Here is a 27,924-nt window from a genome sequence, read left to right on the forward strand (position 1 = left end):
AAACTGTCACTGTTTGCAGATGACATGATATTATACATAGAGTATCCTAAATATGCCACTAGAAAACTACTAGAGCTAATCAATGAATTTGGTAAAGTTTCAGGATACAAAATTAATGCACAGAAATCTCTTGCATTCCTATACACTAATGATGAGAAATCTGAAAGAGCCAAGGGGGGAAAGTGGTGGGGCATGGGGGGAGAGGTGGGATGAATTGGGAGATTGGGATTGACATATATACACCAATATATATATAATGGATAACTAATAAGAACCTGCTGTATAAAAAATTTAAATTAAATTAAAAAATAATGCTGCAATGAACATAGGTGTTTATATATCTTTGAAAATTAGTGTTTTCATATTCTTCAGATAAATACCTAGAAGTAGAATAGTTGGATCATATGGTAGTTCTATTCTTAATTTTTTTAGGAATCTTCACACTTTTTGTATAGTGGCTGCACCAATTTACATTCCTACCAGTAGTGCTCAAGTGTTCCCTTTTCTTCTCATCCTCTCAAACACTTGCTATTTCTTGTCTTTTTGAGAGCCATTCTAACAGTTGTAAGGTGATATCTCATTGTGGTTTTGATTTGTATTTATCTAATAGTTAGTGATATTGAACATCTTTTCATGTGCCTTTTGGACATCTGTATATTTTCTTGGGAAAGATGTCTATTCAGATCCTCTGCCCATTTTTTTAGTAGAGTTGTGTGTGTTTTTTGTTGTTGTATTGTATGTGTTCTCTATATTTTTTATATTAACCCCTTTTGCATATATGATTTACAGACTTCTCCCATTCAGTAGGCTGCCTTTTTGTTTTGATGATGGTTTCCTTCACTGTGCAGAAGCTTTTTAGTTTGATGTAGTCCTATTTATTTATTTTTGCTTTTGTTTCCCTTGCCTTTGGAGTCAGATCTCTAAAAACATCACTAAGAAAGATGTCAATAAGGTTACCACCTATGTTTTCTTCTAGAAATTTTATGGTTTCAGGTCTTATATTCAAGCCTTTAATCCATTTTGAGTTAATTTTTGTGTATGGTGTAAGATAGTGATCTAGTTTCATTCTTTTACATGTGGCTGTCCAGTGTTCCCAACACCATTTATTGAAGAGACTGTCCTTTCCCCATACTATGCCCTTGGCTCCACTGTCATAGATTAATTGTCCATATATGTGTGTGTTTATTTCTGGACTTTCTCTTTTCTTCATTGACCTGTGTGTCTGTTTTTATGCAAGTATCATACTATTTGGATACTATAGCTTTGTAGTATATTTTGAAATAAGGGAGTATGATTCCTCCAGGTTTGTTCTTTCTCAAGATTGCTTTGACTATTCCGGATCTTTTGTGGTTCCATACAAATTTTAGAATTATTTGTTCTAGTTCTGTGAAATATGTCATTAGTATTTCATTAGCAATGGCATTGAATCTGTAGATTGCTTTGCATAGTATGAACATTTTAGCAATGTTAATTTTTCCAGTCCATGAATGCAGAATATCTTTCCATTTATTTGTGTCTTCTTCAGGTTTTTTTTGTCAGAGTCTTACAGTTTTCGGCATAGAGATTTTCACCTCCTTGGTTAAATTTATTCTTAGGTATATTATTCTTTTTGATACAATTGTAAATGGAATTGTTTTCTTAATTTCTATTTATGATAGTTCATTATCAGTTTATAGAAATACCAGAGTTTCTGTATATTGAGTTTGTATCCTGCAAGTTTACTGAATTCATTTTTTAAACATCTTTATTTGAGTATAACTGTTTTACAATAGTGTGTTAGTTTCTCCTTTACAACAAAGTGAATCAGTTATACATATATGTATGTTCCCATATCTCTTCCCTCTTGTATCACCCTCCCTCCTACCCTCCCTATCCCACCCCTCTAGGTGGTCACAAAGCGCAGAGGTGAACTCCCTGTGCTATGTGGCAGCTTCCCACTAGCTATCTAAATTACATTTGGTAGTGTGTATATGTCCCTGCCACTCACTCACATTGTCACCGCTTACCCTTCCCCCTCCCCATATCCTCAAATCCATGCTCTAGTAGGTCTGTGTTTTATTCCCGTCCTACCACTAATCTCTTCATGACATTTTTTTTTTTTTTTTAGATTCCATATATATGTGTTAGCATACGGTATTTGTTTTTCTCCTTCTGACTTACTTCACTCTGTATGACAGACTCCAGGTCTATCCACCTCATTACAAATAACTCAGTTTCATTTCTTTTTATGGCTGAGTAATATTCCATTGTATATATGTGCCACATTTTCTTTATCCATTCATCTGTTGATGAACACTAAGGTTGCTTCCATGTCCTGGCTATTGTAAATAGAGCTGCAATGAACATTGTGGTACATGACTCTTTTTGAATTATGGTTTTCTCAGGGTATATGCCTAGTAGTGGGATTGTGGGGTCATATGGTAGTTCTATTTGTAGTTTTTTAAGGAACCTCCATACTGTTCTCCATAGTGGCTGTATCAATTTACATTCCTACTAGCAGTGCAAGAGGGTTCCCTTTTCTCCACACCCTCTCCAGCATTTATTGTTTCTAGAGTTTTTGATGATGGCCAATCTGACCGGTGTGAGATGATATCTCATTGTAGTTTTGATTTGCATTTCTCTAATGACTAATGATGTTGAGCATTCTTTCATGTGTTTGTTGGCAATCTGTATATCTTCTTTGGAGAAATGTCTGTTTAGTTCTTCTGCCCATTTTTGGATTGGGTTGTTTGTTTTTTTGTTATTAAGCTGCCTGAGTTGCTTATAAATTTTAGATATTAATCCTTTGTCAGTTGCTTCATTTGCAAATATTTTCTCCCATTCTGAGAGTTGTCTTTTGGTCTTGTTTATGGTATCCTTTGCTGTGCAAAAGCTTTTAAGTTTCATTAGATCCCATTTGTTTATTTTTGTTTTAATTTCCATTTCTCTAGGAGATGGGTCAAAAAGGATCTTGCTGTGATTTCTGTCATAGAGTGTTCTGCCTATGTTTTCCTCTAAGAGTTTGATAGTGTCTGGCCTTACATTTAGGTCTTTAACCCATTTTGAGTTTATTTTTGTGTGTGGTGTTAGGGAGTGTTCTAATTTCATACTTTTACAGATAGCTGTCCAGTTTTCCCAGCACCACTTATTGAAGAGGCTGTCTTTTCTCCACTATATATCCTTCCCTCCTTTATCAAAGATAAGGTGACCATATGTGCGTGGGTTTATATCTGGGTTTTCTATCCTGTTCCATTGATCTATATTTCTGTTTTTGTGCCAGTACCATACTGTCTTGATTACTGTGGCCTTGTAGTATAGTCTGAAGTCAGGGAGCCTGATTCCTCCAGCTCCATTTTTCGTTCACAATATTGCTTTGGCTATTTGGGGTCTTTTGTGCTTCCATACAAATTGTGAAATTTTTTGTTCTAGTTCTGTAAAAAATGCCAGTGGTAATTTGATAGGGATTGCATTGAATCTGTAGATTGCTTTGGGTAATAGAGTCATTTTCACAATGTTGCTTCTTCCAATCCAAGAAAATGGTATATCTCTCCACCTATTTGTATCATCTTTAATTTCTTTCATCCGTGTCTTATCATTTTCTGCATACAAGTCTTTTGTCTCCTTAGGTAGGTTTATTCCTAAATATTTTATTCTTTTTGTTGCAATGGTAAATGGGAGTGTTTTTTAATTTCACTCTCAGATTTTTCATCATTAGTGTATAAGAATGCCAGAGATTTCTGTGCATTAATTTTGTATCTTGCTACTTTACCAAATTCATTGATTAGTTCTAGTAGTTTTCTGGTAGCATCCTTAGTACTCTATGTATAGTACCATGTCATCTGCAAACAGTGGCAGCTTTACTTCTTCTTTTCCTATTTGGATTCCTTTTATTTCTTTATTTTCTCTGATTGCTGTGGCTAGAACTTCCAAAACTAAGTTGAAAAAGAGTGGTGAGAGTGGGCAACCTTGTCTTGTTCCTGATCTTAGTGGAAATGGTTTCAGTTTTTCACCATTGAGAACACTGCTGACTGTGGGTTTGTCATATATGGCCTTTATTATGTTGAGGAAAGTTCCCTCTGTGCCTACTTTCTGCAGGGTTTTTATCATAAATGGGTGTTGAATTTTGTCAAAAGCTTTCTCTGCATCTATTGAGATGATCATATGGTTTTTCTCCTTCAGTTTGTTGATAGGGTGTATCACGTTGATTGATTTGCATATATTGAAGAATCCTTGCATTCCTGGAATAAACCCCACTTGATCATGGTGTATGATCCTTTTAATGTGCTGTTGGATTCTGTTTGTAGTATTTTGTTGAGGATTTTTGCATCTATGTTCATCAGTGGTATTGGCCTGTAGTTTTCTTTCTTTGTGACGTCTTTGTCTGGTTTTGGTATCAGGGTGATGGTGGCCTCCTAGAATGAGTTTGGGAGTGTTCCTCCCTCTGCTATCTTTTGGAAGAGTTTGAGAAGGATAGGTGTTAGTTCTTCTCTAAATGTTTGATAGAATTCGCCTGTGAAGCCATCTGGTCCTGGGCTTTTGTTTGTTGGAAGATTTTGAATCACAGTTTCAATTTCAGTGCTTGTGATTGGTCTGTTCATATTTTCTATTTCTTTCTGGTTCAATATCAGCACCTTGTGCATTTCTAAGAATTTGTCCATTTCTTCCAGGTTGCCCATTTTATTGGCATAGAGTTGCTTGTAGTAATCTCTAATAATCTTTTGTATTTCTGCAGTGTCAGTTGTTACATCTCCTTTTTCATTTCTAATTCTATTGATTTGAGTCTTCTCCCTTTTTTTCTTGATGAGTCTGGTTAATGGTTTATCAATTTTATTTATCTTCTCAAAGAACCAGCTTTTAGTTTTATTGATCTTTGCTATTGTTTCCTTCATTTCTTTTTCATTTATTTCTGATCTGATCTTTATGATTTCTTTCCTTCTGCTAAATTTGGGGTTTTTTTGTTCTTCCTTCTCTAATTGCTTTAGGTGCAAAGTTAAGTTGTTGATTCGAGATTTTTCCTGTTTCTTAAGGTATGATTGTATTGCTATAAACTTCCCTCTTAGAACTGCTTTTGCTGTATCCCATAGGTTTTGGGCTGTCATGTCTCCATTGTCATTTGTTTCTAAGTACTTTTTGATTTCCTCTTTGATTTCTTCAGTGATTACTTCGTTATTAAGTAGTGTATTGTTTAGCCTCCATGTGTTTGTATTTTTTACAGATCTTTTCCTGTAATTGATATCTAGTCTCATAGCATTGTGGTGAGAAAAGATACTTAATACGATTTCAATTTTCTTAGATTTGCCAAGGCTGGATTTGTGACCCAAGATATGATCTATCCTGGAGAATGTTCCATGAGCACTTGAGAAAAATGTATATTCTGTTGTTTTGGGGTGGAATGTCCTATAAATATCAAGTAAATCCGTCTTTTGTAATGTATCATTTAAAGCTTGTGTTTCCTTATTTATTTTCATTTTGGATGATCTGTCCATTGGTGGCAGTGGGGTGTTAAAGTCCCCTACTATGATTGTGTTACTGTCGATTTCCCCTTTTATGGCTGTTAGTATTTGCCTTATGTATTGAGGTGCTCCTATGTTGGGTGCATAAATATTTACAATTGTTATATCTTCTTCTTGGATCGATCCCTTGATCATTATGTAGTGTCCTTCTTTGTCTCTTGTAATAGTTTTTATTTTAAAGTCTATTTTGTCTGATATGAAAATTGCTACTCCAGCTTTCTTCTGATTTCCATTTGCATGGAATATCTTTTTCCATCCCCCCACTTTCAGTCTGCAAGTGTCCCTAGGTCTGAAATCGGTCTCTTGTAGACAGCATATATATGGGTCCTGGTTTTGTATCCATTCAGCCAGTCTGTGTCTTTTGGTGGGAGCATTTAATCCATTTACATTTAGGGTAATTATTGATATGTGTGTTCCTATTACCATTTACTTAATTGTTTCGGGTTGTTCTTATAGGTCTTTTCTTTCTCTTGTGTTTCTTGCTTAGAGAAGTTCCTTTAGCATTTGTTGTAAAGCTGGTTTGGTGGTGCTGAACTCTCTCAGCTTTTGCTTGTCTGTAAAGGTTTTAATTTCTCCATCAAATCTGAATGAGATCCTTGCTGGGTAGAGTAATCTTGGTTGTAGGTTTTTTTCCTTCATCACTTTAAATATGTCCTGCCACTCCCTCCTGGCTTGTAGAGTTTCTGCTGAAAGATCAGATGTTAACCTTGTGGGGATTCCCTTGTGTGTTATTTGTTGTTTTTCCCTTGCTGCTTTTAATATGTTTTCTTTGTATGTAATTTTTGACAGTTTGATTATTATGTGTCTTGGTGTGTTTATCCTTGGGTTTATCCTGTATGGGACTCTCTGTGCTTCCTGGACTTGATTGACTATTTCCTTTCCTATATTAGGGAAGTTTTCCACTATAATCTCTTCAAATATTTTCTCAGTCCCTTTCTTTTTCTCTTCTTCTTCTGGGACCCCTATAATTCGAATGTTGGTGCATTTAATGTTGTCCCAGAGGTCTCTGAGACTGTGCTCAGTTCTTTTCATTCTTTTTTCTTTCTTCTGCTCTGCAGTAGTTATTTCCACTATTTTATCTTCCAGGTCACTTATCCGTCCTTCTGCCTCAGTTATTCTGCTATTGATCCCATCTAGAGTATTTTTCATTTCATTTATTGTGTTGCTCATTGTTACTTGCTTCCTCTTTATTTCTTCTAGGTCCTTGTTAACTGTTTCTTGCAATTTGTCTATTCTATTTCCAAGATTTTGAATCATCTTTACTATCATTATTCTGAATTCTTTTTCAGGTAGACTGGCTATTACCTCTTCATTTGTTAGGTCTGGTGTGTTTTCATCTTGCTCCTTCATCTGCTGTGTGTTTTTCTGTCTTCTCATTTTGCTTATCTTACTGTGTTTGGGGTCTCCTTTTTGCAGGCTGCAGGTTCGTAGTTCCTTCTGTTTTTGGTGGCTGTCCCCAGTGGCTGAGGTTGGTTCAGTGGGTTGAGCAGGTTTCCTGGTTTGGGGGGGCTAGTGCCTCTGTTCTGGTGAATGAGGCTGGATCTTGTCTTTCTGGTGCATAGGTCCACGTCTGGTAGTGTGTATCGGGATGTTGGTAGCCTTATTATGATTTTAGGCAGCCTCTCTGCTAATGGATAGGGCTGTAGACCTGTCTTGCTCTTTGTTGGGCATAGGGTGTCCAGCACCGTTCGTTGCTGGTCCTTGAGTGAAGCTGGGTCTTGGTGTTGAGATGGAGATCTCTGGGAGATTTTCGCCATTTGATATTGCATGGAGCTGGGAAGTCTCTTGTGGACCAGTGTCCTGAGGTTGGTTCTCCGACCTCAGAGACACAGTCTTGACACCTGGCTGGAGTGCCAAGAGCCTTTAATCCACATGGCTCAAAATAAAAGGGAGAAAAAAATAGAAAGGAAAGAAAGGAAGGAAGAAAGAAGGGAGGGAAGGAAGGAAGGAAGAAAGGAAGGGAGGGAGGAAGAAAGGAAGGGAGGAAGGAAGAAAGGAAGGAAGGGAGGAAGGAAGGAAGGAAGGAGGGAAGTGGGAAAGGAAGGAGGGAAGAAAGGAAGAAAGAAAGGGAGAAGACAAAATAAAGTAGGATAAAATATAGTTATTAAAATAAAAAATAATTATTAAGATGAAAAATTTCTATTAAAGAAAAAAAAACCAAAAAAACCCACAAAAACCAAGGGTTGGTCTAACCCTAGGAAAAATGGTGAAAACAAAGCTATAAAGACAAAGTCTCACACAGCAGTGCACACATACACACTCACAAAAAGAAAAAAGGAGAAAATAATAGTATATCTTGCTCCCAAAGTCCACCTCCTCAACTTGGGCTATTTTGCTGTCTATTCAGGTTTTCCACAGATGCAGGGCACTTCAAGTTGACTGTGGAGCTTTAATCTGCTGCTTCTGAGGCTGCTGGGAGAGACCTCCCCCTCTCTTTGTTCGCACAGCTCCTGGGGTTCAGCTTTGGACTTGGCCCCGCCTCTGCGCGTAGGCCGTCGGAGGACATCTGCCCTTCGCTCAGACAGGACGGGGTTAGAGGAGCAGCTGATTCGTGGTCCCTGGCTCACTCTGGCCGGGGGGAGGGAGGGGCTCGGATGCGGGGCGAGCCTGGGACGTCAGAGGCCGGCGTGACGCTGCACCGGCCCGGGGCGCGCCGCGCGTTCTCCCGGGGAAGCTGTCCCTGGATCCCGGGACCCCGGCAGTGGCTGGCTGCACAGGCTCCCAGGAGGGGTGGTGTGGAGAATGACCTGTGCTCGCACACAGGCCCCTTGGTGGCGGCAGCTGCAACCCTAGCGTCCCACACCCGTCTCTGTTGTCCGTGCCGACAGCTGTGGCTCGCGCCCGTTTCTGGAGCTCCTTTAAGCGGCACGCTTAAACCTCTCTCCTCGTGCACAAGGAGGCAAAGAGGGAAGAAAAGGTCTCTTGCCTCTTCGGCAGCTCCAGACTTCAACTGGACTCCCTCCCGGCTAGCCATGGTGCACTACCCCCTTCAGGCTATTTTCACTCTGCCAACTCCAGACCTTTCCCTGGGATCCGACTGAAGCCCGAGGCTCAGTTCCCAGCCCCGCCTGCACCGGCGGGTGAGCAGACAAGCCTCTTGGCCTGGTGAGTGCTGGTCGGCACCGATCCTCTGCGGAATCTCTCTGCTTTGCCCTCCGCACCCTGTTGCTACGCTCTCCTCCGAGGCTCGGAAGCTTCCCCCTCCGCCACCCGCAGTCTCCGCCCGTGAAGGGGCTCCTAGAGTGTGGGAACCTTTACTCCTTCACGGCTCCCTCCCACTGGTGCAGGTCCCGTCCCTATTCTTTTGTCTCTGTTTATTCTTTTGCCCTACCCAGGTACGTGGGGGAGTTTCTTGCCTTTTGGGCGGTCTGAGGTGTTCTGCCAGTGTTCTGTGGGTGTTCTATAGGAGAAGTTCCACGTGTGGATGTATTTCTGATGTATCTGTGAGGAGGAAGGTGATCCCTGCGTCTTACTCTTCCACCATCTTCTCGCTCCCCTCCTACTGAATTCATTTTTATTATTGTAACAGCTTTTTGGTGGAGTCTTCAGGGTTTTCTACATATAGTATCCTGTCAGCTGCAAATAGTGAAAGTTTTACTTGTTCCTTTTTAATTTGGATGCTTTTTATTTCTTTTTCTTGTCTAATTGCTAAGACTTCCAATACTATGTTGAATAAAAGTGACAAGTGTGGGCCTCCTAGTCTTGTTCCTGGTCTTAGAGGAAAAGCTTTCAGTTTTTCCCTGTTGAGTATGATGTTAACTGTGGGTTTGTTATATTGATACATGGCTTTTATTAAGTTGAGGTATATTTCCTCCAAACTCACTTTTTTTTTCCCATGCTGTCCTGTTACATTTAATCTCAGCAACTTGCATCCAAGAACTCATTCAAGAGAACATTATATAAGTTTATAAGCCATATTAAATTGTACCAAAAAAGCTTTGCTGTCTTATAAACAGCCCTGCAAAACATGGTGTTTCTATTTGGTACTTAGGTAATACTTTAAAAAAAAAATTAAAGTATAGTTGATTTACAATGTTGTGCCAATCTCTGCTGTATAGCAAAATGACTCAGTTATACACATACATGCATTCTTTGCCATTATGGTTTATCTCAGGAGATTAGATATAGTTTCCTGTGCTATACAGTAGGACTTTCTTGTTTATCCATTCAAAATGTAACAGTTTGCATCTACCAACCCCAAACTCTAACTTGATCCCTTTCCCTCCCCCCTCCCCCTTGGCAACCACAAGTCTGTTCTCTATAGCTGTGAGTCTATTTCTACTTTGTAGATAAGTTCATTTGTGCCATATTGTAGATTCCACATATATGTGATATCATATAGTATTTGTCTTTCTCTTTCTGACTTATTTCACTTAGTATGATCATCTTTAGTTGCATCCATGTTGCTGCAAATGGCATTATTTCATTCTTTTTTATGGCTGAGTAATATACCATTGTATATATGTACCCCATCTTCTTTATCCATTCATCTGTCAATGGGCATTTAGGTTGCTTCCATGTCTTGGCTATTGTGAATAGTGCTGCTATGAACATAGGGGTGCATGTATCTTTTTGAATTATAGTTTTGTCTGTGTATATGCCCAGGAGTGGGGTTGCTGGATCATATGGTACGTCTATTTTTAGTTTTCTGAGGAACCTCCATGCGGTTTTCCATAGTGGCTGCACCAACTTACATTCCCACCAACAGTGTAGGAGGGTTCCCTTTTCTCCACACCGTTTTCAACACTTGTTATTTGTAGGCTTTTTAATGATGGTCATTTTGACTGGTGTGAGGTGGTACCTCATTGTAGTTCTGATTTTCATTTCTCTAATAATTCGTGATGTTGAGCATCTTTTCATGTGCCTATTAGCCATCTGTATGTCTTTCTGGAGAAATGTCTCTTAATATAGTCATTTTGTTGAGAGTTCTTGTAAATGGATGTTGACTTTTGTCAAATGCTTTTTATGCAATGATTGATATGATCATATGATCTTTATCTTTCATCCTGTTAATGTGGTGTATCATGTTGATTGATTTGCAGATACTGAACCATTTTTGCATCCCTGGAATAAATCCCTCTTGTTCATGGTGTATGATCTTTTTAATGTATGCTAAATTCAGTTTGCTAATGTTTTTGATGAAGATTTTTGCTTCTATTTTCATCAAAGATATTGGCCTGTGATTTTTTTTTCCCTTGATATTCTTGTCTGGTTTTGGTATCAGGATAATATGGCCTTGTAAAATGAGTTGGAAACATTTCCTCCTCTTAATTTTTTTGGAACAGTTTGAAAAGCATAGGTATTAAATGTTCTTTGAATGTTTGGTAGAATTCACCAGTGAAGTTGCCTGGTCCTATACTTTTGTTTGTTTGGAAGTTTTTTAAAATTACTGATTCAATCTCCTTACTAGTAATTGGTCTATTCAGATTTTCTATTTCTCCATAATTCAGTCTTAGAAGAAGTGTGTTTCTAGAAACTTATCCATTTCTTCTAGGTTGTTGAATTTGTTGGTATATAATTGTTCTTAGGAGTCTCTTATAATCTTTTGTATTACTGTGATATCAGTTGTAATTTCTCTTCTTTCATTTCTGACTTTATTTATTTGATTCCTCTCTTTTTTTTTCTTGGTTAGTCTAGCTGTTGGCCTGTTGATTTTGTTTATCTTTTCAAAGAACCAGCTCTTAGTTTCATTAATCCTTTCTATTTTTTTCATTTATTTCGGGTCTGATCTTTATTATTTCCTTCCTAATGCCAACTTTGAACTTTGTCCTTTGTTTTCTAGATCCTTTAGGTGTAATGTTAGATTGTTTATTTGAGATTTTTCTTGTTTCTCATGGTAGACCTGTATTGCTATGAACTTCCCTCTTAGAATCGCTTTTGCTGCCTCTTATAGATTTTAGTGTGTCATATTTTTGTTTTCATTTGTCTCTAGGTATTTTTAAATTTCTCTTTTGATTTATTCAAAGATTCATTGGTTGTTCAGATTAAATGTTGTTTAATCTCCACATTTTTGTGGTTTTTACAATTTTCTTCCCATATTTGATTTCTAGTTTTATACCATTGTAATTAGAAAGATGCTTAATATGATATCAAACTTCTTGAATTTATTGAGACTTATTTTTTGGCCTAACATGTGATCTAGCCTGGAAAGTGTTCCATGTGCACCTGAGAGTGGGTACTCTGCTGCTTTTGGATGAAACACTTTATATATATCTATTAAATCTGTCTGTTCTAATGTGTCGTTTAAGCCCAATGTTTCTTTATTGATTTTCTGTTTGAATGATGTATCCATTGATGTAAGTGGGGTGTTAAAGTCCCCTACTGTTAGTTTGTTGCTGTTAATTTTGCTCCTTTGGCCTGTTAATATTTGCTTTATGTATTGTGGAACTCCTATATTGGGTGCATATGTATTTTTTAAGTGTTACATCTTCTTTCTGCATTGACCTCCTTATCATTATATATATCCTCTTTGTCTTTTATTACATTCTTTGTTTTAAAGTCTATTTTGTATGACTTGAGTATAGCTACACCAGCTTTCTTTTAGTTTCCATTTGCATGGACTATCTTTCCCCATCCTTTCACTTTTAATTTGTGTGTGTCCTTACTTCTGAAGTGGATCTCTTGTAGGCAGCATCCAGATGGGTCTTGTTTTTTATCCATTCAGTCACTCTGTGTCTTTTGATTGGACAATTTAGTCCACTTACGTTTAAAGTAATTACTGATAGATATGTACTTATTGCCATTTTGTTAATTATTTTCTGATTGTTTTTGTAGTTCCTCTCTTTATTTTTCTCTTTCTCTCTTCCCTTGTGGTTTCATGTCTGTCTTTAGTGTTATGTTTAGGTTAATTCCTCTTTCTTTTGTGTATTTACTATAAGTTTTTATTTGTGGCTACCATGGTTTACATATGACACCCTATGCATATAATGGTCTGTTTTAGGTTGATAACAACTAAAATTTGAACACATTCCAGAAGGTTACTTTTTTTTTACTCCCTCCCTCATGTTTTATATTTTTGATGCCATCTTTTACATTTTTTATTTTATGCATATTTCAACTAATTATTTTAGTTTTAGTTAATTTTTCTATTTTTTGTCTTTTAATCTTCATTCTTGCTTTATAAGTGATTGATCCATTACCTTTACTATTGACTTACCTTTTCTAGTGAGATTTTTACTCAGGTATGTTTTTATGTTATTAGTCAGTGCCATTTCTTTTTTAGCTTAAAGAAGTCTCTTTAACATTTTTTGTAAGTCCAGTTTAATGGAGATGAACTGCTCTAGGTTTTGCTTATCTGGGAAACTCTTAATCTCTTCAATTCTGAATGATAACCTTGTCAGGTAGAGAACTTTTGGTTGGAATTTTTTCCTTTCAGCACTTTGAATATGTTATGCCACTCCCTTCACCTGCTAAGTTTCTGCTGAAAAATTTACTGATAGCCTTATGGGGTTTCTCTTGTATATGTAAAGTTTTTTTTGTTTTGTTTTAGCTGCTTTTAAGATTCTCTCTTTATCTTTGCCTTTTATCATTTTAATTATGATGTGTCTTGTTGTGGATCTCTTTGGGTTCATCTTATTTGGAACTCTCTAGACTTACTGGACCTGGATGTCTATTTCCTTCTTCAGACTAGGAAAGTTTTCAGCTAATATTTCTTCAGATAAGCTTTCTGGCCCTTACTTCTCCTTTTGGGACCCCTATAATGTGAATGCTATTCTGCTTGACATTGTTCCAAAGGTCCCTTGAGATATCTTTACTTTTCAAAATTCTTTTTTTTTGTTTTTGCTCCTGTGTCTTAGTGAGTTCCATTGCTTTGTCTTCCTGGTGTGTTCTGCTTCATCCAGTCTGCTGTTGACCCCCTCTAGTTTAGTTTTCAGTTCAGTTATTATATTCTTCAGCTCTTTAACTTCTGTTTATTACTTTCTTATATTTTCTCTTTCTTTGTTGAAGCTCTTACTGTGTTCCTCCATTCTTCTCACAAGTTCATTGAGCATCTTTATGACCATTACTTTGAACTCTTTATCAGGTAGATTGCTTATCTCCATTTCATTAAGGTCTTTTTCTGAGGTTTTGTCTTGTTCTTTCGTTTGGGACATATTCCTCTGTCTCCTCATTTTGAGTAACTCTCTGTGTTTGTTTCTGTGTATTGGGCCAAAAAACTGCCTCCTCCAGTCTTGAAGAAGTGGCCTTGTGTAGGAAGTCCTTGGGGCCCAGACGCCCTGGCCACTAGAGCTGGGCACTCAAGGGGCATCCCCTGTATGGGCTGCATGTGCCAGCCTGCTGCAGTGCAGGGGTGGGCAGGGGTCTTGCCCAACCCATCTGTGGCATGCAGCTGTGGCACAGGGGTGGGTGGAGCTCTCAGTGGGCCACACCTACTTGCACTAGCAGGTTAGAGGGAGACTTCCAAAACGGCACCCACCAGTACTGGCATTAACAAGGTAGAATGAAATCACAAGAATGGCATCTGCCAGTGTGTCTATCACCAGAAAGAGTCCCAGCAGGTTCCTGCCTTTCCAGCAGATGCTTGAAGATTAGTTAATGGGTCTCCTTCATGAATATTCCAGGTGCTTTTCAAATGGGTGTTTTTGTGCTGGATTCTGGGGCAAGGGAGTCTGTGAGCCCTTTAAAAAGCAGGTTCTCCATTCCCTACAGATCTATGTTTTTCCCGGACATAATCCCCATTGGTTTTCAAAGCCAGGCATTTTGGGGGCTTGTGTCCTATGCAGGATCTAAGATTTGGGTTGCTTGCTATACAGCACAGACCCCCTCACTCCTTAGAGAAAAGTTCTGTATTTTTGAGATCCCACCCAGTTGTGGGTCGCTGCATCTAGGGTGGAGATTTTTCTTTTGGTGAGACTGTGTTTCTGCATCTCCTAACTGTCTCAATGCTGTCTTTTTATCCTTTGTTGTGGAGGCTCTGTTTGTCCAGTTTTCAGGTCTTTTTTGAAGGAAGTATTCCCTATGTAGTTGTAGATTTGTTGTGTCCGTGGGAGGAGGTGAATTCAGGATCTTCCTACACCACCATCTTGAACTGCTTCCAGTGGGGCTCTAGATGTGTGGTCCAAACCCTTCCTCAGGGAGAATGTGGGAGTTGGGGGTTACCTCAGATTGCTATTTTGCTGTGCTGGGGGTGGGGTTAATGGCAACAGTGTGTCTCATCCTTTCCTACTCATTTGGATGTGAGTAGGAAATCATTTGTCAAATGTGTAGGAGTTGCTCAGCCAGTTTCTGGATCTCTTTCAGAGGGAATTGCTCCATATGTAGCTGTATATTCGGTGTGTCTGTGGGAGGAGGGGAGCTCAGGAGCCTCCTGAGTCTCCATCGTGGTCAACTCCCAATTTCAGCTAATTAAGTGCTTAGCCTTTGTTCCCACTCCCTCATTGCAGGAAGGACCACAAGAGCCGGGGCTTCATGTATAGGTCCTGGGACCTGGATGCTACTGACTGATGATGGCTGTGGCAGAGCATCTGGCTGGACAATTAGAGGGACAGGGGCAGTGATACCCTGGCTGGTTCCTGCCCTCTGGTCTCCAGCGATGGGACTGTAAAGGGCTTCGGAGTTACTAATTTCCTGGATCAAGAGCTTTCTATTTTTGTTCCATAAAAATCATTAACTAAACCATATATCCTTTACCCCTGAAGTGAATAATAATAATTAAATGTTTTTGCTCATTCCTGTATTGATGTCTTCTCAGTAGTTCTTTGTGGAAGTAAAAAAAAAAAGTACATGGAATCCATTAGGATGTGCTGTCATCAATTATCTGATGGAGGGCTGTTGCTGTCAGGGTGTGAAATCACCCCCTTTAACTTATTTTGATTCTTTAATCTGTTATTTTCTGGGGAAATCTGTAGGTAAGGATACTTGCTGTTAAGAATTTTAGTGGAAATCAAAATGACTGGGCAAATTGCCATATATTTCCCTGTAATATAAGCTTTTACAGCTTGGTGACACAGATTTTATTTTTGTGTCATTTTGCTCCTGTCTCTTTTTCTTAGTTTAAGGGGCAGAGAAAACAGCCTGCTGCTATAGTTTTGGTTGGTGCATTTCCAGAAACAGTTGAAAATCTCTTTGGGACATATTACATTTAGAAATGATTATATCTGGAAAAAATTCCTGTAAAATGTAGGGAGAAGTATGATACACTACATACTTATTTTACTCACTATATCATTAATAAGGCATGCTTTTGTTTTAACATTCCCATTAAGAAAACCCAAAAATTCCTGGGTGGGTTCTTACTGTTTTGATTAAGAGATCTGATTAAAGTAGAGGCCCTTAGCTTCAGGAACAAACCCCAAGACATACAGGAAAGTAAGTCAACTATTGTACTGTGTACCTTGGTATAGTCTCTTCCACTTTAAAATGCTGTAATTCTGGCCTTCAGGTGTGTCTCCTTGTTTGGCTGAGCAAAACTCAAAGCTAGTTAGGTGCAGTTTCAAAAGAATAAAAGTGAGTCATTTCAACGGGAAGCACTTATGAAGATAGGAATGACCATAGCAATTACCTTCATTTGTTTGAATGGCTCTTCAGAGCAGCAATAGCTACATATCTAGTTAGACTAAGTTCTCCTGCCTGCTGAAATTAAGATTCCTACCTCCAAAGGTTCTTTCATCTGAGAAACAACCTCTGATGGTTATTGTAAATTCTCCTTTTGCCTTCAGTTTTGGATCTGGTATTAAACCTTATAACTATCAGAAGTGGACATATATCTGACATACACTGGGTACCAGCAGAATAGACATTCATTCATTCATTCATTTTGCACGTATTTGTTGAGTACCTGTTATGTGCAGCACTATTTTAAGCACTGGAGACACAACAGTGAACAGAAAAGACAAAACACTTTCTCTTATGGATCTTGCATTTTACTGGGAGGGAGAGATAATAAGTAAGTTAAATAGATGAGCTATGCCAGATGGTGAAAAAAGATAAAGTAGGGAAAGGAGATGTGGAGAGTTGAGGTGAAAGTATAGCTAGAATGGCCATGGAAGGCCTTCCTGAGAAGGAGAAAAATGATAAAAGACCTGAAGGAAGTGAGAGATTGAGCTATAAGATACCTTGGAAAGAACATTCCAGAAAATGCTCCATGGCAAGAGCAAAATGGAACACACAAGGAACAATGAGGAGGTCAGCCTCGTGCCAGAGGGGTGAATAAGAGGTAGAACATCAGGAGACAAAGTCAGGTGATGGGGAAGAGGGCACTGGGGCCTTAGAGGTCAAGCTAAAGACTTAACGACTTTTTCTCTGAGAAGTCATTTGAGGGTTTGGAGCAGAAGGGTGGTACCTAGCTTGGGTTTCAGTAAGATCACTCTGCAGCCGGGGAAGGAAGGGGATGAGATTGGAAGCAGAGACCAGGCAGGGGGCTATTGCAAAAATCCAGGCAGCGGAGGTGACTTGGACCATGGTGGGGGCAGTAGAGTGGTAAGAAGTACATATACTCTGGATCTTTTTGAAGATAGGTCTGACAGGATTTGTCAGTGGATTGGCAGTAGGGTGCAAGAGAAAGAGAAGGGCCAAGGATGATTTGCAACTTGTGATCTGAGTAACTGGCAGGATGAATTGCCATTGACTGAGACGGGGAAGACTGGGAGAAACAGCATCATGAGGAGCTCACTTTTGGACTTGTTCAGTTGAGACCCATCAGACCTCCAAGAAGACATGAGTGGAGAGGTGTAGGTGTACAGTGAAGGTATAAATTTGAGAGTTATCAGCATATTCAAACCCAAGAGGCTGGTTGAATGAGTATTGATTAGAAAACTAAAGAGGTCCCAGAATTGAGCCCGGAGACACACTAGCATTTAGAAATTGGGGGATGTTCAGAAGAAAGCAGCAAAAGAGATTGAATGGAATTTATAGAAAGGCAAGAAGAAAATTATGTGATTGTGGTTTTCTGGAAGCCAAGTGAAGAAAGGGTTTCAAAGATGAGACCATGGAATGTGTCACATGCAGCTATTATGGTCAAGTAAGTCGAGGGCTGAGACTTGACTCTTGGATTTACAGTGTAGAAGTTACTGGCAATGACCTTAAAAGCAGTTTCAGTGGAGTGTTAGGAGTAAAAACTTCTAGAATTTGGTTGAATAAAAAATGAGAGGGGAGGAACTGGAGACAGTATGTACAGACAGATCTCTCAAGAATTGTGTTATAAATTTAGGGAGGAAAAGAAATGGAGCATTTATGAAGGGCTTGGCTAGGTGAGACATGGTATTTTAGAAAAGCAGAAGGAAAAGCCTGTGAGTCGATGAGTTTACATTTTAGCAGGACCACTCTGGCAGCTGTGTTGAGATGAGACTGAAGGAGCATCCGCTGATTCTGAGCCATCAGTGGTGGCCACAGTCTGTACTTTTGTCATGTGCCAACTTGCAGATAATGCCAGATACATGCATGGATGAGTCAGCAGGAAGCTGGCTCATCAAGATAGGAAACAGAGCTAGAACTAGTGAAGGCTTGGGGTAAGACGTGTGATCGGGAGCACAGTAGAGACAAATACTAGAACCCCACTGTTGGCTCCTTGCCAGGAATTCATACCACAGAACTGACCCTAACACCGTAGGAACCAGAAGTGGTGTGAAGACGGTGCTGGCTCTGGTGTCCTGAACCCTCTCTTTCAATTTAAGCATTAACCCTCATTTTTCATATAACCACGAGATGGACAGGTCACAATATATTCTTTTTTAAAAAAATTTTATTTTAGGGACTTCCCTGACAGTCCAGTGGTTAAGGCTCCACCTTCCAATGCAGGGAGTGTGGGTTCAATCCCTGGTCGGGGAGCTAACATCCCATATGCTGCATGGTGCAGCCAAAAATTTAGAAAAAATAATAAATACATAAAATTAAAATTTATTTTATATTGGACTATAGTTAATTTACAATGCTTTAGTTTCAGGTGTACAGCAAACTGATTCAGTTATACATATACATATATATCTATTCTTTTTCAAAATCTTTTCCCATTTAGGTTATTACAAGATGTTGAGCAGAGTTCCCTGTGCTATACAGTAGGTCCTTGTTGGTTGTATATTTTAAATATAGTCATGCATATATGTCAATCCCCAACTCCCAATTTATCCCCCCCCCACCTTTCCCCTTTGGTAACCATAAGTTTGTTTTCTAAGTCTGTGAGTCTGTTTCTGTTTTGTAAGTAAGTTCATTTGTATCATTATTTTAGATTCCGCATGTAAGTGATATCATATTACATTTGTTTTTCTCTGACTTACTTCACTTAATATGATCATCTCTAGGTCCATCCATGGCACTGCAAATAGCATTATTTCATTCTTTTTTATGGCTGGGTAATATTCCATTGTGTATATATATATATATATATATATATATATATATATATATATATATATATACCACATCTTCTTTATCCATTCCTCTGTTCATGGAAATTTAGGTTGCTTCCACATCTTGGCTACCGTAAAAAGCAATGCAATGAACATTGGGGTGCATGTATCCTTTCAAACCATGGTTTTCTCTGGATATATGCTCAGGAGTGCGATTAGTGGATCATATGGTGATTCTATTTTTGTTTTTTTAAGGAACCTCCATACTGTTCTCCATAGTGGCTGCACTAATTTACATTCCCACCAACAGTGTAGGAGGGTTCCCTTTTCTCCACATCCTCTCCAGTATTTATTGTTTGTAGACTTTTTGATGATGGCCATTCTGACTGGTGTGAGGGGTGGAGGGGAGGGGAAATAGGATGGGATAGTTGCTCTCATCCTCCCCTATAGTGGAAAACATGGAGAAACAGATCATACCAGTGAACACCGTGCAGCTGTCAGCTTTCAGCTCTGTTTCATTCCATTCATTAGAGGTCAGCCTAAGAGAAAATCATTTTATTATGACACATCCTATTTGGAATTCCTCTGGGCAATTTGCTCTACCCTTTTACTACAGTGGTCTCCAAGTAGCTGAGTCTCTAGACAGGACAGAAGTAGCTGTTTGGCTCTATTAGAACCCTCTGTGGAAGGCTTTCTTGGCTTCCTTAATGAACCGGGCTCCTTGGAGCCTCACTCACTCTATGTAAACCTCTGTTCTGACTTCCTTCCAAGAAAGGATGCTTTGGGGAAGACCAGAGGCTCTGCATTCCTCCTTTTACTGCAATGCTTACGTCCGTGAAACTTGGCAAATAAATAAAACTTCAAGAGAGTTTGGTTATTCCTGGGATGATATGGAGATCTCTGATATTCTCTGAAAGGGGCTCAGGGTGAGAAAGTGTCCTGGGATTGGGCCATGTGACAGAGGATGAGGTGGAGGAGAATTAATGGAAATAATCTGAGGAAGCAGAATTTCCTTTGGAGAAGAATGTAAATAAGCAAAGCTGCTTAAAGCATATTGTGATGAGAAACGTGGATACCACATTATCAAGAAAACATCTGAGGGCTTCCCTGGTGGCGCAGTGGTCGAGAGTCCTCCTGCCGATGCAGGGGACACGGGTTCGTGCCCTGGTCCGGGAAGATCCCACATGCTGCGGAGCGGCTGGGCCCGTGAGCCATGGCCGCTGAGCCTGCGCGTCCGGAGCCTGTGCTCTGCAACGGGAGAGGCCACAACAGTGAGAGGCCCCCGTACTGAAAAAAAAAAAAAAAAAAATCTGAAAATGCCATTGGATCACGGGGATTTTCAAATTCTTACCAACGCTCTCCTCATTCCCACTCTGTTCCCTCGTGACTTGGCTGAGGGCTGAGACCCTCCCAGGTCCCACGTTATTGTTGCTTTTTGATCCACTCCCTGGGTCACTAGAAGGACAGGGGCAAGGGACTAGGCTGGGTCAAAGGCACTCTCCTCCATCCCTGCCCACTCTGGGATAGGGGACTGGAGGACTCATAGGGATCCAGCCACCATTGGCGGTGTGAAAGCTGTCCTCATGAGAACCCCTTCCTAGTAAACAGATTTGAAAATGAATCAACACGACTAGATTAAATTCTCACCTGAGGATTTTATAATTCTGGTGGGTCATTGTAGAATTTGCTTTTGCTATGCAGGCAGTTGATGAAGTGTAGGGCATTGAGCTGTTGTTTATCTGCACAATGATGCGTCACAGTCTGTGGCCCCATAACTGAGATGCTATTGTTACATGTTGCACTTGTGCACATGTGTTTTTTTTGGTACTTGTCCTTATGTCTTGTTTAGGCTTCATTTCCATTACATGGTAAGACAAAATCTACAATTCCTGTTTCTTTGGCACTCTTAACCCCAGAAAAGATAAATTAGTTTTGCATCCAGAGTGCTGCATAAATGTTGTTGAATAAAATTTGTTAACCCCTAGGCTATAGTATACGTAGAATGAAAGTATGAATTATGTGAAGTAAATTACTAATCTGATTTCTTCATGTTAGAGTGCTATATACTTATAATTTAGTTAGAATAATGCTTTGTATTTAAACACATTTAGTGTGTAAGTTCTGTTCACCTTTTTTTTTTTTAATTGCTAAGTATCCTCATTGTATTGCCTCATAGGTAAACTTCTTAGAACAGATCAGAAAATGTAAAATAATTCAACTCTGTTGCCTCTCCCAGACTTAAGACCCTATTAGGAATGTACCAGGTTCTGATAGACAGCCTGGTCTCATGCCCATCCGAGAGACATACGCTAGTGACTATTACCCATGATAGGGTCAAGGAGAGACCCATGTAGAGAAGCACAGACAAAAATGTCATGGGGTTCACAGGAGGGAGCAAGCACATCAGTTGGGGAGATTAGGCTTTGTGAAGGAGATGGTGTAAGGAATGGGCTTTGAAGCATAGATAGACTTTCATTAGCTCCAGCCTGGGGACAGTTGTTCCAGCTGGTGAAGGTACGGGCCCCTGAAAAGGTGTAGGTATTAGGAAGCTGTGCCTAAGAGTTCAGATAAGTACAGGGATACAATGTTCCTTAGTCCACTTGGAAACATGAGTTTTAAAATAGGGGTAAACTGAGAGAAAATGATCATTTTAACAATAATAGCCTGCAAATGTGGGCTACCTTTTTCTCAGATGCCAGACGTTGTACAAGTTCTTTGTATATGGAATCTCTTCTAATCTGAAAAAGGTCAGGTCTATTTTCGTTGAAAGGTTTTTCATAAAAGAGCAATATTATCAGAGCTCTATGAGGTACAGGGAAAGGCCAAAGGCAGGAAGAGCACTCAGGAGGCCATTTGTATGTTCTCTGCAAGATGTAATGAAGAGCTGAGTTATGCCAGCAGGAGCATGTGTGAAAATACAAAATTGGGTTGGTTTGAATCAGAAGTCATTTAAACTTCATATTGCAGTTTCTGCTAAAAATTGGATTTTCTAACTCAAAACGCTTCAGTGGAATCTTGAGGACCCAGACAGCCCATTTTCTGTCTTAGATTCCTCCATTGGGATGTGGAAACCAAGAGTCTGGAGGGCTGACATCTCTTAGTAGTACCTGAGACAGAAATCCGGAGGCACAGACTCTTCCCTTATCTCTACATCTTTCCTGTCCCCTGGTGACTGATGGGTCAAGATTGTCTCAGAAGATTGTTGACGTCTTTTCTCATTTCATGTATCAAAAAGCACAGGTTCCTCAATTATTTAAGTTTTACGCTGCTATGAAATACTAATCCCAGTATTAACTGTCTTGCAGATTCCATTGTGATTGGATTCTGGGTTGGTCTCGCAGTCTTTGTGATTTTCATGTTTTTTGTGCTGACTCTGCTGACCAAGACAGGAGCCCCACACCAAGAGTAAGTTGAGGCTGCTCCTAAATGTCCGTTAAACTCCACAGGGAACAGAAGAAACAGAAATGGGATCCGGGGCTGGGGTTGCTTCCAGTGGGTGGAAAGATGGGCCTGGTTATGGATGTGCTGTGTGGACCCAGTGCCTGTTGTGTGGGACCTGCCTTCCTCCTGGTACTTAGCCTCTTGCCTCTGGGGCTCATTTTCAAGTGAAGCCTCGTGCACCTGGGTTTCTTGGTCCTTTCCAGTAGTTTAACTGCTGATCCAGCCTCAATTTTTATTTTGAAAGTATTATTAATTGGGATGTATTTTCTCCTTATTCCCAAAAGAATTTAGATGACTTGCCAGACTGAAAACAGTGAAAAAAGACAAGAGCAAAAATAGGATGAAAACTGGCTTAGAAAACGTTTTGAGGAGCAGAGAAATCGTTGTTACTGGATACACGACTGAATTAATTATTAACAATAGTCACTGAATTCAGCATTAAGTTTCCTTGAAACGAAGTAAAATGGAAACATTAAGGATTATATAATTTTCATGGCGTGGTAAAGAACATCCATGCTGGGCTTTGAATTTATGGAGGAAATGATTACATGGATGCTTAAAGAATGCTGAGTAATGTCACAATGTATTTGGTCAGTTATGGTTTGCAAAACACTCAGAAATGTTTTAGAGGATTTTCTTTTATCCCAACTCTTCCAAAAGAGGGAAAAATAATAACTTATGTTGGATACCTTATCAGTCAGTCCCAGCAGGCAACAGCATACTCAAATTAGATAATTAGAAGAGCTTTTTTTAAAATTTATTTTTTTATTGAAGTATAGTTGATTTACAATGTTGTCTTAATTTCTGCTGTACAGCAAAGTGACTCAGCTATACACATATATCCATTTTTTAATATTCTTTTCCATAATGGTTTATCCTAGGATATTGAATATAGTTCCCTGTGCTATACAATAGGACCTTGTTGTTTATCCAATCTATATGTAATAGTTTGCATCTACTAACCCCAAACTCTCAGCCCATCCCTCCCTGACTCTTGGCAACCACAAGTCGGATCTCTATGTCTGTGAGTCAGTTTCTGTTCTGTAGATAGGTTTATTTGTGCCATATTTTAGATTCCACATGTAAGTGATATCATATGGTATTTGTCTTTCTCTTTCTGACTTACTTCACTTAGTATGATAATCTTTAGGCCCATCCACGTTGTTGCAAATGGCATTATTTCATTCTTTTTATGGCCGAGTAATATTCCATTGTATATATGTACCACATCTTCTTTATCCATTCATCTGTCGATGGACATTTATGTTGTTTCCATGTCTTGGCTGTTGTGAACAGTGCTGCTATGAACATAGGGGTGCATGTATCTTTTTGAATTAGAGTTTTGCCTGGATATATAGAAGAGCTTTTAATAAAGGGACTAGTCACAAGCTGTGGCCCGGGAAGAGGGTGGCCCCCAGGATAGTGCAGGATGCCAGGGCTCAGAACACTGAGGCAGGATGCAGTAGATCTGAAGGGGGTCCTGACTGGCAACCAGGAGTCCTACAGAGAGGCTGGCTGACAGTAGCAATGACCTGGGTCGAGGGACACGGTTAGTCCAGTGTGCCCTTTCAGGGAGGCAGCCTCCAATAAATATCCAGACCTTTCTTCCCCTCTCCTACCCCTTTCTTACCATTGCTCCCCACTGGTGAAGCCCACACCACAACCAGCGGCCAGAGCCTCCATCAAAGGTCAGTTTCCTGGGGCACAGAGCAGGATGGGGACGGGTAGAGAGTGACCTGAGAGTAAGTGGAAGAAACTGAGCACAAATCCTCACATTTCCATTGGTATCTTCCTTCCTCCTCACAGCCTGGCAGCGGCATTCTCATTGTTGTGTCTCATCACACAGTCTGCGGCGTCTGCTGCTCTGTCCTCAGCCTGCACCTGAACTATAACAACTAGTTATAGGTAGAGGAAACAGTTCAGCCCATCATGTACCTATTTTCAGACATTGAGGCCTGGAAAAAAATTTAAACACATGTTAAATGAAAAGAAAAGATCATTTTATTGAAGCATATGGAGATGCATGGTTGAGAATCTCTATAATAGCCATGAAAAAGCCACTAAAAAATATGAACTTTCCCTTTTCTATCTCCTTGTTCTCATAAACATCTGAATATGCCTTTGCCTCATTTTATTCATCCAGCAAATTTAAAAATGTGTGGATTACAGCAGTAGTAAGAGAAACCAAGGACAAACTCAGATTAGGGTACATCATGTAGAGTGGTCAGGGAATAATAACCCCCTTTATCTTCCTTCTCCTCAGAGGGACAGATGGATTTTTGCAGAGTTATTGAGATCTATTTGTTTGATGTAGGATGCAGGTGATTTTACAGATGGGAACACCCTAGCCCAAAAGGAAACATGACTTCCTGTAATGATTAATTTTATTTGTCAATTTGTCTAGGCCATGGCACCCAGATATTTAGTCAAACATTATTCTAGATGTTTCTGTGAAGGTTTTTTTTAGATGAGATACCATTGCTGAATAAAACTGATCATCCTCCATAATGTTGGTGGGCCTCATCCAATCACTGGAAGGTGCTCCTAGAAACAGATGGACCTCCCTTGAGCAAAAAGGAATTCTGGCAGAGGCCTGCCTTCAAACTCTTCCCTGGGTCTCCAGCCTGCCAGCCTACCCTACAGATTTTGGACTTGCCAGCCTCCACCATCACATGACCCAATTCCTTAAAATAAATCTGTCCCCTTCCCCTACCCCGGATGGATGGATGGATAGATAGATAGATAGATAGATAGATAGATAGATAGATAGATAGATAGATATAGAAGTACACACACACACACACCCTGTCGATTCTGTTTTTCTGGAGAACACTAATACATTTCCTTAACATTTCACATTGATCATGGGTAGCTGAGACTTGAATTTACAGTCTTCCATAGGCAGTTCATCCTTCTAGTAGATGGTTTCTCTCTTGATGGTGATTCTGAGTCATCTCAAAGAACAGGGGTCATTGTAACTCTACATGCTTTTAATGAGGCTAAGGAGAAAGTCTAACCTTTTTTATTTTTAGTACAATAATGGATCAGCCCTCAGGACCACATTTTAAATGCTTTCTTGAGTCTGAGGCAGTATAAGACATAGCATTTGGTTGTAGTATATCATAAGCAAACTGAAAGAAACAGACATGTGGAAAAATCCCTAAATGGAGCAATTAAAAAGGATTTTAGATCTTAGTAAACTTGACATTTATTTGGCAGGAATTTTTTCTAAAAAGACATTATTTTTTCCATTCAGCCAACTTTAATATAAAACAATCAATTTTAAGTTTGCCTGTGATAATTAAGCATGGAGGAAAGAATGATAAATCATTGAGACTAATAATAAAAGCCGTTTTTTAACATTTGCCACATGCCAGGGTCTGCTGATCATTTTATATGTATAATCTCACCAAGTCCTCACAAAAAGATGAAGTAAATCCTATAAGTATTCAACTTATAAAGTTTCCCACTTTACAGATGAGAAAAATGAGGCTGAACCACTCATATGACAATTCACAGGTTAAAAAAACAAAACAAAACAAACAAAACCTTTGGAGCCAGGCCTCAAACTAAAGTCTCTTTGACTCTACAGCTCCTGTTATTAACACTACATTAAATTATCTCATGTCAAATTTTAAATCTCCTTCTTACATTACAACAAAGATATTAGCAAGCAATCAGATTTGTTTTATCACATATTGGATCAAGCATGGGCTCTGGAGTCAAACATTTCCAGATGTACTGGAACAGTTTACTAGAGTCTTAACCTCTCTTTGCTTGAGTTTCCTCATTTGTAAAAATAAAATAATATCTGCTTCCTAGGAGTACTGTAAAGGTTAAGTGAGCTGATGCCTGTGGAGCTGCTGGTACACGCTGGGCTCACAGCGGGCGGCTCTCAATGAAGATCAGTCCACCCCTGTGTGGCTGGTGGAATCCTGGGGAGAGCTGAGGAGTGCAGCTAAAGAGCAGGAGGGAGAAGAGGACACCCATCCTCCCATGAAACAGCCAGGCCCTACGCATTCACATTGGAGCTACACATGCCAAAGTGTGGCTTCCTTCTACCCTAGCTTCCTCTTGGGTGTGTCTCTCAGTGAAAGAGTAAGATGATTTTAGAAAGGAGACTAAGCAGAGAATCTTGCTGATGGCTCGGAAGGATGTCTGAATTCTGACTGCTTTATATAACAGGCTCTCTGGGCAGTTGGTCACAAAGAACGTCCTCAAGTAGGATATCAGGCAATAAGTATCTTTTTGGAATATGACTCCGACATTCTGGTTAAGATCCCCAGTCAGGTCTGCAAGCTCAAAATGGACTAGTGTTGAATCTACCACTCAGTTCTAGCTCCTCCTCCGTGGAGGCGTCCCGGCCAGGCTGAGAGTCTCCCTAGGAGCTCATCATTGCTGACGCATGGGCAGAGCACAAGCATTCCCTTGAAAGGAGTAAGATACAAGGATGACAGATAGGCTTCTTCCCTGAAGTTTCCAACTTGGGATCATATTAGCATAAGAACTTCAATTCTAGAGTCACTGCCTACTCATCGGCTTCTGCTCAGGAGAGGATGTGTCATAATCAGACTATGAGACAATAACAAACAGCTCCGCAAATCTCAGTAAAACACAATATGGGTTTACATTGTGTTCAAGCTACACGTCTTCTGAGGGTCAGCAAGGGGTGGACAGAAGCTTCTCCACTGTAGCTGCAGCATCTCCAAGGCTCAGCCTCCTGGGTTCCTGTGACAGGGAAGGGGGCATGAAGAGATCTCACACCTGCCCTTTTGTTCTTCAGCCAGGAAGTGGCACACACCCCTTCATCTCACAGATCATTGGCCAGAACCAGCCACACCCACCTGACCGCCCGGCTGGGCAGGGTAATCTGTGTTCCCAGGAAGAGAGAAGAACCAGATATGAGTGAACACTAGTAAAGCAGACCAAAGAGGGAGAAAGACTCTTATAAAGCTGACATCGCCTTTCTTAAAAGCTTCTAGGTCCAAGAAGCAGCTTTAATGGGGATTATTTTTCTCATGAAATATCTGCTGTTGTGTGTGGGGGAAAAAAAAAAAAAACCCTCTCACCTGGATCCTTTAAAGACAAGATAAAAGAACCATTTTTCCTGTGCTTTTTCCGCTAAGGAGCTATTTACTCTCTTTACCATCTTGTTAAAGTATTATAACCCCATTATCATAAATCTGCCAGAGAGAAAGAGTATGGGAAAGGCTTGGACCACATTTTTATGTTGAATATTTTGGACTTAAAAAAAAAAAAAAAGATCAAACCCCAGACATCATACACCTCAAATACCCTCCTTTTGTAGCCTTTGCTAAGTGCACTTTGTCCAGGTGGGGATGGTCTTCGTTTAGGGGTGAGAGGACAGGATTGCTCATGACCTTGTAAAAATGAAACTTACATTTTACCTTGAGTTGCAATTTACCTGAATATGACATTCACCAAAGGAGGGGTACAGTGCACCTAAAAGCTAATAGCAAGAGAATGTCTGTGCTCAAGGTCTTTGATAATGACCAAAGTCACAGAAACCAGCTAAATGCAGATGTAGTGCAGAGTGGTTCCCAAGGAAGGCCCGCCATTCTGAAAGGTCTCCATATATCAACAGGTAAAAAATCCAACTGCTTTATGTATATGATTTAAGTTATATGCCTTTGTTCAGGAGTCACTTTTAATTCCTCATCAGTTACAAGGTGTTTCCTGAGTGCTCA

The 27,924-nt window shown here is 39.8% G+C and overlaps 1 protein-coding gene across 11 annotated transcripts in view; it reads left to right on the plus strand.

The window, feature by feature from the left end:
* Positions 1-27,924, plus strand: part of MRAP2 (melanocortin 2 receptor accessory protein 2) — a 96,415-nt gene that overhangs the window by 58,051 nt on the left and 10,440 nt on the right. For 10 of the 11 annotated variants that reach the window (XM_067011399.1, XM_067011403.1, XM_067011404.1 and 7 more), the window contains one exon: positions 22,081-22,180. The exons of the other annotated variant lie outside the window; for it this stretch is intronic. In XM_067011399.1, coding sequence (XP_066867500.1) covers positions 22,081-22,180 — 100 coding nt within the window. The remainder of the gene's footprint in view (positions 1-22,080; positions 22,181-27,924) is intronic. 11 annotated transcript variants of the gene reach the window in all.

This window comes from Kogia breviceps, chromosome 13 (assembly GCF_026419965.1).
Source record: "Kogia breviceps isolate mKogBre1 chromosome 13, mKogBre1 haplotype 1, whole genome shotgun sequence".
In the NCBI taxonomy this organism is placed as follows: domain Eukaryota; kingdom Metazoa; phylum Chordata; class Mammalia; order Artiodactyla; family Physeteridae; genus Kogia; species Kogia breviceps.